The sequence below is a fragment of the Psittacula echo genome (assembly GCF_963264785.1).
Source record: "Psittacula echo genome assembly, chromosome: 17".
NCBI classification, from domain to species: Eukaryota; Metazoa; Chordata; class Aves; order Psittaciformes; family Psittacidae; genus Psittacula; species Psittacula echo.
In genome coordinates, this window is record NC_137753.1 from 5741386 (window position 1) to 5756930 (window position 15545).

Genomic DNA, 15545 nt, shown 5'->3' on the forward strand with positions numbered 1-15545 from the left:
TCCACTCTGTCCCAGGGGATGCCTGGACCTCTTGGGAATTCCATCTGGATTCAGCTCCTTGCTGCTTTTAACTTCCCAATGATTGTAAGGGCTGGGGGTGTCTGTCCTCCCACAACTCAAGAAGTTAAGTCCCCCTGATCTACTCCAAGATCTACCCTCAACCCCTTGTGATTAGGGATTAAAACAAGCTGACTCCTAAAGTATGAGCTGAGTACTCTTTGCAAAGAGCAAAGGAGAAACAGCAGGGAAGGCAGCAAGAACTGAGGATCTGGGCCTTGAAACCCACAGCAGAACAAGACACCTTAACCTTAAAGGCTGTCTGTTGAAAACTTCAAGCAGCTACAGCTAGGACCCAGATAAAGAATGTCTAAATCAATGGTCCTGACATTCTGGCTCACAAGTAATCCTTCAGCATTGTTCAACAGCCAAAGGAGATAATGAAGCTACAACAGGGAAGGTTTGAAGTGGCACCCATTGGATTTGCTGTCAGGAAAATCGCTGCTGGTTTTTACAGAAAGGAAGCACGGTGCTTGGTGAGATTGTGCTCTCCATTGTCAGGGCAATAAAGAGTGACTCCAACAAGTCTAGCGCTACATCTGAGCAAGAAAGGAGGATCTGGCTCCCATCACACAAACATTAATACATCAAATTCCCAGTTCTGTTCCCACTGAATAAGTGACAAATTCCTATTTTCTTCTACAAGGCTGTGGAGCAACTCTGAGGTCTTGCATCCACCGAGTACTGTTTCTGTTGACTAATAGCCCTAAATTCCTTGAGACTGGAAGAGCCCGTAAGGCACTGATTCAGACAAGCACTGAAGCATCATCTTCTTGATTTCGAGAGATAACACGTACTTGTAGGAAAGCCTCTCATTTTCTGCCCTGCTGACTCAGGACCCTAAGTATTCCTCAGAAGTTCATACAATAACAAGCAACTGAGCTGGTAGGTAAGAAGTTACCACTCCTCAGCTAAGTATGATAATGGACTACAGGACTGCTCTGTGAAGATGTGGGGCATTTGAAGTAAACACTTCTCAATTCCTATTTGCCATGAGATCCCATCTGCAGAGGACTGGATCCTTTATTTCATCTGAGGGATAGTTGATCCTTTAAGATGTAGTAACTCAACTGCTGAGTCAAGTAAGGTCTTCCTCCAAGTTAGACCTCACCTGGGGTACTCTGAACAGTGCTGGTGTCCCCAGCACAAGAAGGACAGGGAACTGCTGGACACAGAGTGAGTCCAGAGGACAGCCATGAGGATGATCAGGGCCTGGAGCACCTCCCATATGAGACAGGCTGAGAACATTGGGGCTGTTCAGCCTGGAGAAGAGAAGCTGCATGAAGGCCTGAGAACAGCTTCCAGTGTCTGAATTGGGCTACAAGGATGCTGGAGAGGGACTCATCATCAGGGACTGTAGTGATAGGACAGGGGATGATGGGTTCAAACTGAAACAGGGGAGACTTAGGTTAGATATAAGGAAGAAGTTCTTCCCTGTGAGTGATGAGGCCCTGGCACAGGTTGCCCAGACAAGCTCTGGCTGCCCCATCCGGAACTGGATGATCTTAAAGTCTTTTCCAACCCAAACCGGTCTATGCAGGAAACCCTAGGAAGCTTTCTTGCCTTTCAAAAGCCTACCAGGCTGTCTTTCCCACAAGGGACTGACAATTCCATGATTGTATGTATGGGTTCCAATCATCTGGCTGAAAGAAAACACAAAACTGCTTCTGAAGCTTGGTTTGGAACAGTAAAATTTGGGTGTCTCTTTTGCTGCTAGCTGCCAGAGCGTCACCTTACCTCCGTCCAGGAGGAACGGCGTACCGCTCCCACCGGGACCAATGCCACTGCCACTCCATGGGCCAGCTGCTAGCGGATGCTGCATAGAGATGTGGCTGGCACCTAGAGGAAGGTGGACGGAACGTGAGGGGAGTTCATCGTCACAAACACAAAAAGAAAAACTGTCCTGAGTAGGACTTGTTAAAAAAAGGAGGAAAAAATTAAAAGCCAAAATTAAAACCAGGAAAAAAAAAAAATAAGCTGATGGAATGCAAAAGATGTTGGGAAAAAATCCCATCAGAATGCAAACACCAGGGACTGACTGGGTATTAACAACAGAGCAATGGGTTGGAGTTTGTGTAACTAACTCCCCATCACTCCTCTGACATAGTTACCCTCTCTCCAGTGAGGCCGATACCTTCCCTTAGGTCTGGTGCAATGCACGTGCCCTGGCAGAGCTGGAGGTGAAGCGTGCCAGGAGCAGGGGTACTTTCTTTGTACTTACTACGTGGGCCGGAGCCAGCACCAGTGTCAAAGTAGGAGAAGAGAGAGTCCAGCTCGTCAGGGCAGAAGAGGGAATCTCGGCGGAACTTCCTCTCCAGCGTGGCTGCTATTCCACACACAGAGACAAGAAATACACAGTTCAGAACATGCAAGGGAGAGTTCTGCAGCTGTGTTTACACAGGCTGAGCTTGCACATTCAATGCAACCCAGTGTCTAGTGCCATACTCATGCCCACATATACCATCAAAGTACAACAAAGACCTGACCATGCTGCAGACCAAGTCATCCCAGAGCATCCTGAGCAGCCAGAATCCTTTAGAAGCATGGCCTCTCTTACAGACCAGGTAAAAATCAAAGGATTTGAAACTTATTGCAAAGCAGGAAGCCGGGATACAAAAGAAAACACACAAAGCAGCATATATATGGTCATATATATATGTATCACCCTATGCTGGATATCCCTAGTGTAATCATCTCTTCCTTTAGCCACAAAAACCTCCTTAAACAGATGGAAAATGTGAAGAAGTGGCTCTAAAGACCCGTGTCAACACAGTTTGCACAACAGCATTTTTGCTTCTACCTCTGGCAGGTTCGCAGGTCCTAAAGCCAGGGCCCCACAGTGTTGTAAGGGCAGCTGTGTACACACCTACAGAGTGGTGGACAGGCCATGCTCTGCATGGGGAGCAGGGAGAGGGGGGTTCCCACCTGAGGACAACATGGCTGGTGATGCATTGCCTGCTTCGTGGCGATACTTCCTACGAGCTGTGGGTGCTTTGGTGGTGCTGTTGTTCCTCTGGCACTTCTTCACGCACCAGCGCCGAGGTTTCCTCTCGTTCTCTGTTAGGGTCTCCCCATGTGGCAGCTTCTTGAGGAATTTCTTCTCCACATACTTCACTTTGATCCAGGCTTCCTTGTCCTGCCTAAGAGGAGAGCAGCATAAAGCTGTGCACAGCAACATCATTCACCTAAAGCAAACCTAAATGCTCCATCCCTGGCAGTGTTCAAGGCCAGGCTCGACAGAGCTTTCATTGACATGTTCTAGTGTGAGGTGTCCCTGCCCATGGCAGGGAGTTGGAACTGGATGATCTTAAGGTCCTTTCCAACCGTAACTATTCTGTGATTATAAAGGCAACCCCACATGCTTCAGTACATGTATTTACATGGTCTCAGAGCAAGTGGAAACCCAGCAAGCCCTGGTTCCCAAGCATGTTTCAGCAGGTTGCTGGCTGGTAATGTCTCACTGACCTTTCAGAGAGTCAAGCTCAGGCTAGAAACAGAGAGACTGGACTCACCTGGAGCTCCCTGATGTTGGCTTCTTAAGTCCCAACTCTTCACACTGTGCCTCATAAATCTGATTCATGGTGCTGTTCCCCAGCTCACACATCAGCTGCAATACAACAGGGAACGAATGAAATCCTCAGATGAGGAGCTAAATTCCCTCTAGTCTAGCTTGCCACCAAGTAAGTCTCCCTCCATGTCCAACCTTTATCTATCTCTTGCTGTTAAAAGCCAACACTCACCTTCAGCAACTCTGGCTCCCAGGAGTCCAGTGTGAGAGATCGGACCTTGGAGCAGTGAACACCCAGGCTCCTATTTATCCAAAAGGATGAAAACTGAAATGATTACATGTCTCAAAACAGAACTTCTCATGCATCATAAGATGAACAAGATCAATCCAGTTCTTATGTATTTATCTATGCACATTTAGTTATAGCAGAGTTTTATGCATATGCATACACAGATGTGTATCACTTTTGGATCTATCTGTACCAACATTATGATCAGTTATAATTCAGGCTCCACTGTTCTTTCCAGGAGCTTGCAATCCATGCCTGTCTGGCAGCACAGAGCACACATGCACGCAGTACCTGTGGATACCAGAGCACTCGATGCACAGCAGAATGCCGAGGTTGATACTGGCCCAGCGAGGATCTGGCTGACCACAGTCACAGCACTGGTCATTCCCAGGAATGCTCTGCACTCTCTGTAGGATGGATTCTCCTTTCACACTGCGCTCCCGGGAGTCGGTAGCGGAATCAATGCTGCTGGTTGATGGGGAAGCAGTTCGGTCCAGTCTCTGCAGGGGAAAAAATGGATCTAGGATTCTGCAGAGGACTCTGGAACAAACCAGAGCTTTGCATAGCAGAGGCACTGATAGGAAGCATTACCTGAAGAACAAACTAAGGCCAGTCCAGGAAAGGAACCGGTAAAGCCTCATTAATGCCTGTTATTACCCCAAGGCTGTGCTGCACCCCATCCCTGCTCCAGCAGCATGCAAACCCCTTCTATCACTGTGCATTGCTTGCACTTGTTCCAGATAGGGAGCAAGCCCCTTCTCAGGGGAACATCAATCCACAGTGATGGCAAGAAAGGGAAGATGTCAAGACACTGATTTAAAGCCTTGCCTTTCCCCCAGCCCAGCTTTACAAGCTTGGCTTTGTTGGTGAATAATCGTTGCCTTTGAGTTCATACTGACATCAGCTCCCTTCCTTGAGGGCAGAAGTATTTCCCAACAGTTCACACAGGAGCTGCCACAGCCCAAAAGGCCACTATCAGGGTTCTGAAGCACAACTATGGATCTTTTATGACCCTCTCACTCACTTCAATATAGTAGCTGTCAGGACTCTCCCGGTACGCAGAAGCGATGCTCGCTTGCACAGCCTGGATCCAGGCCTGACGCAGCTTCTCCGAGTCAGCCTGCAGCATGCAGCTCCTGGGAAGGAAGCAAATGAGTTGGAAAGAGGACAGGGTTCCACTTCCTCAGCACAGACATTCCATAGACTTACTTGGTAGGTGAGACGACCTCAAAGCAAAACCTCCTCTCAATGTCTTCACATGGCTTGACAGTACAGAGCCGCAGGTCTTCCACCACAACTGTGAGGACATCCTGAAAGGGTGAGAAGAGGTGGCTTTGTTGGCTCCCTCAATCTGTGTAGAACACAATCAGGCCTCTCAGAAAACTCCTTCCCAAACCCTGCTGGTTTAGCATACGCTGAGTCCAGAAGAGCAGAGCCAGCCCACCACTGCATAACTCCAGGGCAACAGGAAGGGGTTATACAGAATCAAAGCATGGGACAACATGCACCTGAAGTGTCAGGCTTAGTGGGGACTTCAACTTCCTCTGCTGAACAGAGGTATTTAGGATGCCACATACATCATCTGCTGCCACTGAGATCTCAGCACAGTCTAACTTTGGAGCACAATAATGCCTGAATAAGCTTCCTGTCCCTCTGATGCAATTCCCCTCCCCGCTCCTTCCACTCCACTCCCCCACCATGGTTGGAAGTCCCCAGCAAAGCAGGATACCAGACAAGTTGGCTAATCTGCCAGTGTCATCTGGGGCAGCCTCACTGACCTTTAGCTTTTTCTGGTACACCAGCTGACTGTTCTGTATGGAGAACCACCTCCTGAGGGAAGACAGACAGACAGACATCAGAATTGAACGGTACCAGCAGTTTGTTCTGGCAGAGCAGGTACCTCTCAATTTCAAGAGTGTGATTTATTTCAAGAACCTAGAAAGTAGCGTCACAAGAAAAGCTCACACTTCTGCAGTGCCCTCCCTCAGAGAACAAGAAAGGATTTCCAGCCTTAGGGAATGACTCCTGGCATCAGGACACTATGATGGCAAGTGTTCTAGATACATCAATGGACAGCAAGAAGGAAGGAAAGACAGGGAGAAAGAGAGGAGTAGGGCAGTCCCATGTTACTGCCTATGATTACTTGAGCAGCAGCCTGTGTCTGTACACTGGGGCAGGCAGTAAACCCAGTGCCTGTGGGACACGTTGCACTGGTTAGGGCATACTTCCATATGTGCTCAGTGGGTACATTGACATTTACTGTGGAAGCTGGTCAAACAATGCCAAAGCTCCTGTTCCTCTACAGGCAGGTATGTGTGAAGGAAGTCTACCTTCTTAGGAGGAAACACATCACCAGCTAGCAGTTTTCCATTAAAATACAAGTGACAGAAGGTCCATGTGATGCTGACAGCAGAGATAATTCTCTGGTGTCTTAATCCAAACCTTCAGGTAATTTCCTCATTCCAAGATACAGCCTAAGATTTAGCAATCTGGTCATCTTCATGGACGGCAATGGAAACCATCACCATCTCTAAGCTTTAGGAAGAAGGTACTGGAATACCTGAGCATAGAGAGTCAGAGGCTTGGCAGCAGGATGTTATTTAGAGCATGTACTACATATTCCGTTTGCAAATGAACTAGGTTCCCTGGGAAAATGAGATGAGACAGGGTTCTCTTTGTCATTACTGAAATATTAAACAGATAAAAGACAACAAAAGGATCTGACATATCTGGGGAGAAATGGGAAAATACAGGTACTTGGAGGCCACACCAGAGCATGTATTTCTGCCTGGTGCTGGCTCCCAGCCCAATATCCCAAACTGTGGATTTTGCTGTTCTTTCTTCCTGCCCCCTCCTGCTCACAAGAGGGGGCGGCACAAACAGTGAGTAGCTAAGTGACAGTGAGAAGGTGATGAGTAGGCTGCAGGAGCTGTGAATAGCTCAGATGCAGGCAGATATGGCTAAGAGTGGGTGGGTCTGAGGAGACAGAGATGGCTGTGGGGAGGCTACAGACTGTATGACTGGAAGGTAGGAGGATACAGGGAGGCACCATTCCTCTCTATCACAAGAGTCAAGCACAGGTCTGGATATTAACCCAACATACTCTGAATGTACCTCACAGCCAAGTAAAAGACCTCTTAATATTGTATCATTTCCCTGTTAAGTGAGAGCAGGAAATGTAGGTCAAAAAGGCATTGATCTCATGCATTAGAAACTCATGGGAAGGGCTTGAATCCTTTTGCACAGCCATGTATGAAACCCATTGACTCTCTCAAGGGAAGCTAAACTCATAAATATCGACCGAGGCTAGAACATGAAATCTTTGCTTCCACTTCCCTAAGGCCTCTGGCAGCTGCAGACACTCCTGACTAGTGCAGGCAGCACATGGCATTCCCAGTGACCTATCAGATGAAACACTTTGAATTATTAAGAGCAGAGTCAGGGCACTGAAAGCCATTTCCCAGCTCCCAGCAGCACAGTTGGTGTCTCCACTCTCACATACCTCCCCGTTTCAGAATAGACAGGTTTGATTCTCATGGCATGTCCTGCTGCGTTAGAGTATTTCTCTTAATTGTTATAAATGCATAGCTTTCCTAGGGCAATACCTGAGCTGACTGTGCCTTATCTTCCCTGCATGGAACCTGGTCACTCTTCCATTGTAAAAAGCACTCCTGGGGTTTTAATTCCCTGGCATTTACTAAGATGCAGAACATGAGCTGGCTCATTCCATGATGCAGCCTCAAGAGGAATATACAGCTTAGAATCTTTCCAGTGATAACAACAGTTGCTATGATGCGCCTAAAAGTGAAGTGGGCTCCTGTGCAGGCAGTATTAATTGTGTTCAAGAGTCTCAGCTCAAATATCAAATGGAATATGAGTTATTACTCACCGATTCCATGTTTTGAAAGCATTGCTAGCTCTCTTGAAGAGGTAGCCTTCCATCACCACTCCATTTGGGGCATCAACGTTAAACTCCACCTTTGAGTCATCATAGGAGAAGTCCTGCAAACAGAAAGAGACTGAGACTCTAACACGACTGCACTCTGCAGGACCAAGATGAAGATGAGCTTAGTAAAAAGATTAAGAAGAGAAAAACATCTATGTAAAATCCTAAGGTTCAGGCAGAGCTGTCTGCCACACCATATCCCTATATCTTAGTGGGCTGCAGCCATGAATAGCAGTCATGAGCTATTCTCATTCCAGTAAGCTTATGTGACCCTATTTTTTGCCTAAAGCAAATACATGCTGTATTTCTCCATTCTGGTAGCTCATGAGGAGAAAGGCAAGTTGCTCATAATAGTGAGGGCTAAAAATTCCCAGTATTTGGGGCAGTTTGCAATGTGAAATATAGCAGTAGAAGTGCTTTTTACTGGCTGAATTAGCAATTCTTCTGCCACTTCTCTGTTCTGCAAATGGCCAGGAAGAGAACAAACCTCTTTTCACACAGGGAAAACAGGCATGGTGATTTCTGGAAGGAAGACTTATCCATTCCCTTTTCCTTAGCTATCATCATGTGCCATCTCCAATCTGTGCTCATTCAATTCTCTATGCTTTGCTACCAGTCAGAGCTGATTTGTCAGGTTTGGCACTGATTCATCAGCCAGACCTCATGGATTCTGACAGCTGCTGAGCAAGACACAGAGCAGCACAGAGAATAGCAGCTGCTCCCACAAAACACAGGATCCTGCTCCCTGGGCCATGGTCTGCCTCCTTCCCAAGGGAAACTAGGTCAGAAAAGCCAAATGACTTTCCCCTCTAACCTGGGGAACTAAGGCACATTGTCTCCGCACACTGATCCCACTCCAGTGGTTCGTTCTACCCACAGCTCCCTCTCTTTTGAGTGCAAATATTTCCCCCCATACTTTGTGGTCCAAAGACACAACAATGCAGTGAAAACAGCCCCGTTAGAGTGCCTTTCCTAGCTCAGCACAGAAGACCCCAGTGATGCTGTGTTGCTAAGCAACATGCACTTCACTCTCATTAAGATGAGTTATTTTCATGCTCAGAGATGCAAGCTTGCCTGGGAGATGTCATAGTAAGAATAAAGCTGATACAGAAGGAGGAGATGTAATGGGACAGGACTGAGTCATTCTTTGGAAAGCCAGCAGGATGCCCAATTACACGCTAGAAACTGCTGTAAGGCACCCAATTAAGAGTTCTGCTCAGCCCTAAATTTCTTTGCTGGAAGAGGGTGAATCCCAGGGGGGTCCTCTTCTGCAGATGTCTTTCATGTACATGCTGCAAACAGAGGCCAGAGGGAATTGTCCTCTAACTCATAGGTATTTGAACACGGGATTTTTATAGAGCCGCTCCAAAGTGACAATTCCATACGTTTGATGAGAGATGTATAATAAATAATGCAAACAGCCAAAAACCTGGGCCTTGTTGAAAAACGCACAGCAAGTGTAGGGCAAAACCCTTCTTAAAATGACCTTCTTAAGTTGTGCCTTACTTTGTAGAAGAGGCAAAAATAAGGGGGGGGATCTACATAAAAACACCTGACTTCCTCAGCTGTCCTTATCTACTCAAGCAGTGCGATGGTCAGAAGGACAGATTGCTGATGAGTGCAGGGGAAACAGATGGGCCACATGCGTCACTAGAGTAAATCCACTATAAACCAGTGGAGCCAAGCCAGGTGTGAAAGTTAACCTCATTGAGTCAGTATTGTATTACACCTCTACAAAGTAAACGGCTAAAGCAGAACATGTGAAGGCACATGGAGTTGTTCCTTGCCTTGGGAAGGACACTAACCTGCACCAAGCCCAGTTTTAGGAACAGAAAATCATACACAAACCACCAAGCACGTGTACAGCTAAGATGACAGAGAGGCGTCTGGATGATGGCCAAACATAGAAACACAGCTGGCAAGAACGGCTTGTGTTCACATTACTTTGAAGCTATTTCTCTTCCTTGTTCTCTCATTAGTCAGGAAACATCCCCAGGCCAAACTCCGCTCATGTGTCTGCTGGTGTAACTCCTGAGCAACTCCACTGCTCTCACAGTAAGTACTGAAGGGCAGCTGAGGGCACAACACATCAACCAGAGCTGTAAGCTGGATTTGTAAAGTAGGTAGAAATCAAGGGAGAGATCCAAGGGGTAAGGACCTGTCTGCCTCTTATCCCTGCGGCTTGTGGCAGTCTGATCCTCAGGGGCACTTTGTTTCATTACACTCTGCTTGGAAGGACCTAAAGTTTTTGCTAATAAGTTATTGAAGGGGGGGGAGAGCGAAAGAAATCCAGCAGTTATCCCCTTAATCAGAAGCATTTTTCTTTTCTCAGCCAGGCCACGGCCAAAAGGGAGGCAGCTCAGGCAGCTGAAAGGCAAAATCATAGCAAGTGCAACTATGAAACTTCCAGCACACCAGAACAAGCTTAAACTATGGGCTTAAACACTGGATTCCTAAGCACATCTTCCTGCTGCAGCCCATGCAGGGAATTTTCCTATCAATGGCTGTGATGAGAGGATAGACTTCTGGAAATAAAGAACATGTGTTTGACACCTGATTCCAGGTCAAAGCTGGCTTAGAAACTGTGTGAGATCATCTTGCCAATGGTGTTGAAGTGGCCACAGCAGGGTAGGAGAGGGCACACATACGCTTTGTCTTGTCCCCTCATTTTTCATTTCCTGCCATACATGAGATATTAATGCAAGATTTTAATAAACTACCTTTTACTGAACCCTTCCCATCACTGCAGTGTGCACAGAGTAGGCAAGTCAGCTCTACATGAGTTTGGACTGATTTATTAAGTTTGTATTTAGCACCTCATTGTCTCTGTAACAGGGAGAATACTTGACATGGAAAAGGCTGCCTGGGACTGGGATGTGGATGGCTTTGGCTACAGCATGATTAGCAACAGCAGTGACATGTTGGATCACACATTGGTGTAATACATGGGATGTCTTCCAGAATCAGAAACCAGATCTCTGTCATCATCTGCTTCCCTTCCAGTAGATCACAGCAACATGGTCTCACTGTCCCCTTCCCTTCCCAGTCCTGTCACTCCAAGTTTACACATAGAGCTGCCTGGGAACTGCTATTCTTCTGGACATGACCTCATAATTGTTTCAAGGGGAGCACGCCAAATGCTGCTGAGGCAACAATGAAGTAACACATTGCGAGAGACACATCCATCGGGATGCGGAAAAGGACATTAATGCAGATGCTTTCAACCCAGAAAATGGAAAGGAAAAACCCAGCACAGGCACAGACAGACCCATGGAAGAAGAAACAAGAAAACCCCTATTTGAAGGTTGTTTCACAGACCACTTGGTTAAGAACTCCCTGCCCCTCTCCACACATGCACTGCAGAGGCCAGACAAGCTCTTCCTATTGCTCCTGTGAAGCATTTTGGGCAGAGAAAATGGTTGATGAAATTAAATAACCCTCAGGTTCAGTGAACAGATTTGTTATGAAGAGATAAGATGCCCCTCATCACCCTGCAATCCTGTTCTGAGTAAGGAGCACTGCCTAAGCACCACAGGAGGAGGAAGGTCTGGTTTGTAAGTCCATTCCTATCCCAATCTGGGTCAGAACACACAGAACTTCTCTCTAAAACACCAACACTTTCTTAAACCTCTTAAAAATGCATCCACTGTGACAATGGCCCTACCTGAAAAGCCACAGCATCACTCCCTCAGTGCATCAGTTCAACATGGAAATAATGATACTGCCCTTTTCTGTACGATGTTGTGATTTCTACTGATAGAAAACACTATCAAAACTAGGCAGTCCTGACCAGTGAATCAGTTCAGTCCAGGTAGGTTTAGATATTTGAATATAGAGAAATGTATCTTATTACCAAACCTTCATGACATTTTAGTTTCAATCAATACCGTTTAGGATAAGCACAACACATGCAATACACACTGTTCCTCATAGAAGACAGGCTTTTACCCAAAATTGCCCTCTTAAGTAACCAATGATGCTGAGTATTGAACAATATTAAGCACTCTCTAACAGCATCACGTATCCCATCCATGCATTGGAAAGAACTTCTGCTGGAGGTGAGCTAAAAACTGTATGTGACTAGTTTGACTATTTGATTCTAAAGAGAAGATTGAATTATTCTTCTTTTATATGAATACATTACATACATTAAAGATGCTCACACCTCCCTCCCACACAAACACTGGGGCACGCACATTCTGTTCACTTCTGGTGCCTGAATATATTTCAAGCTTTTCTCTGGCTATTTTTACCTCTGTGTACACACGGTGTAGAACCCAAGACACCCAGAGGCAGATGGAATTTGGAGGAGGGCTCCACCACCTCCACCCCCATTCTGTGCAGACAGCTTTCATCCATTCTGGCCAAATCCCATTTACAGACCTTTTGTTTCTTGAATTTCCTAATGCCAAATGATGCACAGAGATCTGTGCTCTGCCCCAGAGCTTTTCCAACCCAAAACAGAACCAAACACATTTGCTCTCCTGCAGTAATTAAGCTTTTGGGTCAGCAAGCACGGTCCTACAGGCACAATCCTTGCTCCTCCAGGGAAAAGTGCCCACTAAACTTCCTCCCCAAGTCAAGCCAACCCTGCAGCAGTCTCCTTACCAGGAGGTATTCAAGCCTGCCGAAGATCTTCATGATGCCAGCTCCAAGGGAGGGTTTGCTGCTCTCGCCTAGAGAGCAGGGAGCAGCTCTGTGTGTCCTCTCTCTTCGCTCTCTAGAGCAGCATCTCTGCTAAGCACTGTGGGCTGGCAGGGAAGGAGGGATTTCTTTTTCAGCCCTTTCTCCTTTACCCCTCCTACTCCTTTTTGGGAAGCTGTAAGCTCTGCCACTGGCTCCTGTCAAAGCAAGGGGCACCAGGCAAAGGAAGTCTGCTGGCCCCTGGGGACCACCTGCCTACCCCCTCCTCGCCTCTATTCACTGGCAATCAGCTTAGAGCAAGGGATAATTATCATACAGCTGCCACAGAGGCACAGAGGGAGCAGGAGAAGCCAGGCAACATGAGAGCAAAGTTGACAGGAAGATGCTCACCGAATGCCTCCCTGACCTGAACAGAGCCAGGCTTGTCTGCCTTTAGCAGGGGCTGCTTCCCCCAGCTTCCTGGAGCAGAGACACTCTTTGGCCAGCAATTCCATCCCAGCTCCACAGAAATCAGGGTGCTGAAGTGCCATATGGCCCCTGGTTTGTTATCTACCAGCTGGACTAAATGAGGCAGAGAGCTCTGCCTTGGCACTGCATCCACCCCATGCAAAAGGGCAACAGAAGCACAATTGATTCCTCACTACTCAGAAACCATGGAATAGGTGTGGGGATGCAAAGGAGCTTTTATAGAGCCCTGTCCTCTTCCACTCTCAGTTGTGGTGCGGTGGAAGGGTTCAGAATCTGCAAGGCTGGACAGGTTTAAAACCATTTCTCTACTCATTTCCCACTGGGAAAAATTGTGTTCCAGTGTTAAATGCTCCAGATTTTGTCTCCCAAGTGGTCCAACCTACACCAGGTCCTGCACGTCTTTGTGCATCCATTTAAAGCAACTAAACCCACATAAAAATATATAAGCTCATTATACATGTGGTTTAAGACAGTTTAGTTTAACACACAAGAGGAATGTGGGAAGCTACAGGACTATTTCCTCAGCCTTTGCAGAAATGTCCTTGCACACAGACATCCCACACACAGGCTGAAGAAAGGCAGCTTCATGCTGAAGATCCTCTCCCTTTGCACAACAGGAGGAGAACTCAAATATTTAATGTAGCTCGTAAAAACTGAGGCTCTTCCTTTCCTCTTGCTGATTTATTAGAACACTTTTGTATAAGTAAGCATTATTTCACATGAAGTGTGAAGCTGCAAATGGAGATCTTTAAGGTTTTGGAGCTGGGTAGCACTTAAAATGACAGCTTGAACTGACATCTGTCCTAGGAAACTGCCCTGAAGGTGGCAGATGTTCCATTAGGGAAGATGGGGAAAGACTGGCAAAGGAAAAAGGCACCAAAATGAGAGTATCAAAGGAAATAGTCGAGATTTGTGCTGAGTTTTTCTTTCCTAGCAAATTTAACTGGAAGAGTAACTAAATAAAATGCCACACACCCCTTCCTTGTGAATTTGGTTCTTAGGAGGCTGCCCTCCATCCTCACAAAGCTGCCCAAGGACAGTTTAACTCCCTGTCTTCAGAATCTGCACAGCTCCCCCTCCACAAGAACACTTCAAAATGTATTATGTTTAAACTGGATTCTCTCCTTTTCGGTCATGCCTTACCAGGCTGCCTGGGAAATCCCTGTGCTCAGGAAAAAAGGATATTTCTGTCAGCACACTTTAATTAAGCACAACTAAATCTCCAAGAGACCAGAGGGTGTTCTGGGCTCAGCATGAAGACAGATTCAACTGTGTGTGAGATGCTCACCAGCTGCAGAGTGCCATGCTCCATTGCAAAGGGAGGAGTAACACTGACTCAGAGTAGCTCAAAAGCAGCCTAACATTTCCAGGTAGGAAGCTTTAAATCCTAAATTGCAGTAGGGATGTTCAGCTCTCCTCCAAGCTTATGCACACAGAGAGTCACAGCTTTATGCATATGGACCCTGATGAAGACTAATTGCTCTTTTCCCTCTTGGAACCTGACCTCTGCTTTATTCCCTGCTAGTCCAGTCAAAGCCACATAAAGAGATTTAACTGATGCACTACACTAGAGAGATTTTCCATGTTCCCTTGAATGAAGTCATCACTCCAGCAGAGTCCCAGGGGAGCTGAGAGATCACAAATGGATTTACCCCTCCCTCGGAACACTTAACCTAAGGGAGCATTTGCACAAGCTGATTCACAGGGAATGTCTGTCATTAGCTTTCAAATCTGGTTACATTTCCATTTCATGGGCTATGACATTTTTGAGAGAGCATTAGAAAGAAAACAACAGCCACTTACACTCCTGTTGCTGACAGTTATTGATTCACACAAGTGCCTGACAGATACAGACTCATTAGTGGTTCCTGCTCAAGGCTTGGTTCATGAACAGCTATTCCTCAGGGCTCTCCGAAATCCACTCTCCCTGTGCCCACAGAGCACGAATGTGTATGTTTAAAGTCCACCAGCAGCCTCTGTTATGAGCCTGTGCATCCAGTTCACCTCCCACCAGACCCATGGTCCTCAAAGGCTCCTTAGGTACCAAACATGCGTTAAGTGCCAGCCAAGTACTGCTGCCACTGCAATACTGAGCTCTCAGTCAAGACTGGCCACCACACAGAGTAAATGGGATGGGAATCTTGTTTTAGCACAGAAGGAGGAAATACATGTGGGTACTCACCTGCAGGAGGGTCTGCAGGGGCAGGTCAGCAATCCATGGAGAGAAGGAAAGGGAAAAAACAACAGTTATGTTTCTGCAAACTTCCGATTTGGGATCATTCCCAGATAAATGGTTGGAAAATCAGAGCCCACATTAATCAAAGAGGCCTCCTTACTGAAGGCTCAGACTTGTTTGATAATAAATCCCATTGTTTTGTCAGTTCATGGTGGTTAATCCCAGTTACAGCAGGTGAGATGACACATGGTGGGTTACCATAGCTCAGCTGAGAACAACCACTTGCTCAGCCACAGCAGCTCTATTCCTTGGGTCTCCATGGAATAGAGCTTTCCAAAGTCATGCTGCTCAAGGCTGTAGTCATGTCATGTCATGTCACAAATGCTACTGCTGTGAACGACTAGCCCAGCAAGACCCCTCATCAGATGGCAGTTGCCATTATGATCCAGAGAACCAT

At 46.7% G+C, this 15545-nt stretch overlaps 1 protein-coding gene across 1 annotated transcript in view; it reads right to left on the minus strand.

Annotated features, from left to right (window-relative positions):
* ACAP3 (ArfGAP with coiled-coil, ankyrin repeat and PH domains 3) overlaps window positions 1–15545 on the minus strand; it is a gene marked incomplete at both ends in the record, with an annotated part of 75607 nt that overhangs the window by 11624 nt on the left and 48438 nt on the right. Inside the window, 11 exons of the mRNA XM_080631345.1 lie at window positions 1795–1896; window positions 2279–2383; window positions 2983–3197; window positions 3570–3664; window positions 3798–3867; window positions 4146–4354; window positions 4879–4990; window positions 5064–5164; window positions 5633–5684; window positions 7744–7856; window positions 15095–15106. Of these exons, the coding sequence (XP_080487471.1) occupies window positions 1795–1896; window positions 2279–2383; window positions 2983–3197; window positions 3570–3664; window positions 3798–3867; window positions 4146–4354; window positions 4879–4990; window positions 5064–5164; window positions 5633–5684; window positions 7744–7856; window positions 15095–15106 (1186 nt within the window). The remainder of the gene's footprint in view (window positions 1–1794; window positions 1897–2278; window positions 2384–2982; window positions 3198–3569; window positions 3665–3797; window positions 3868–4145; window positions 4355–4878; window positions 4991–5063; window positions 5165–5632; window positions 5685–7743; window positions 7857–15094; window positions 15107–15545) is intronic.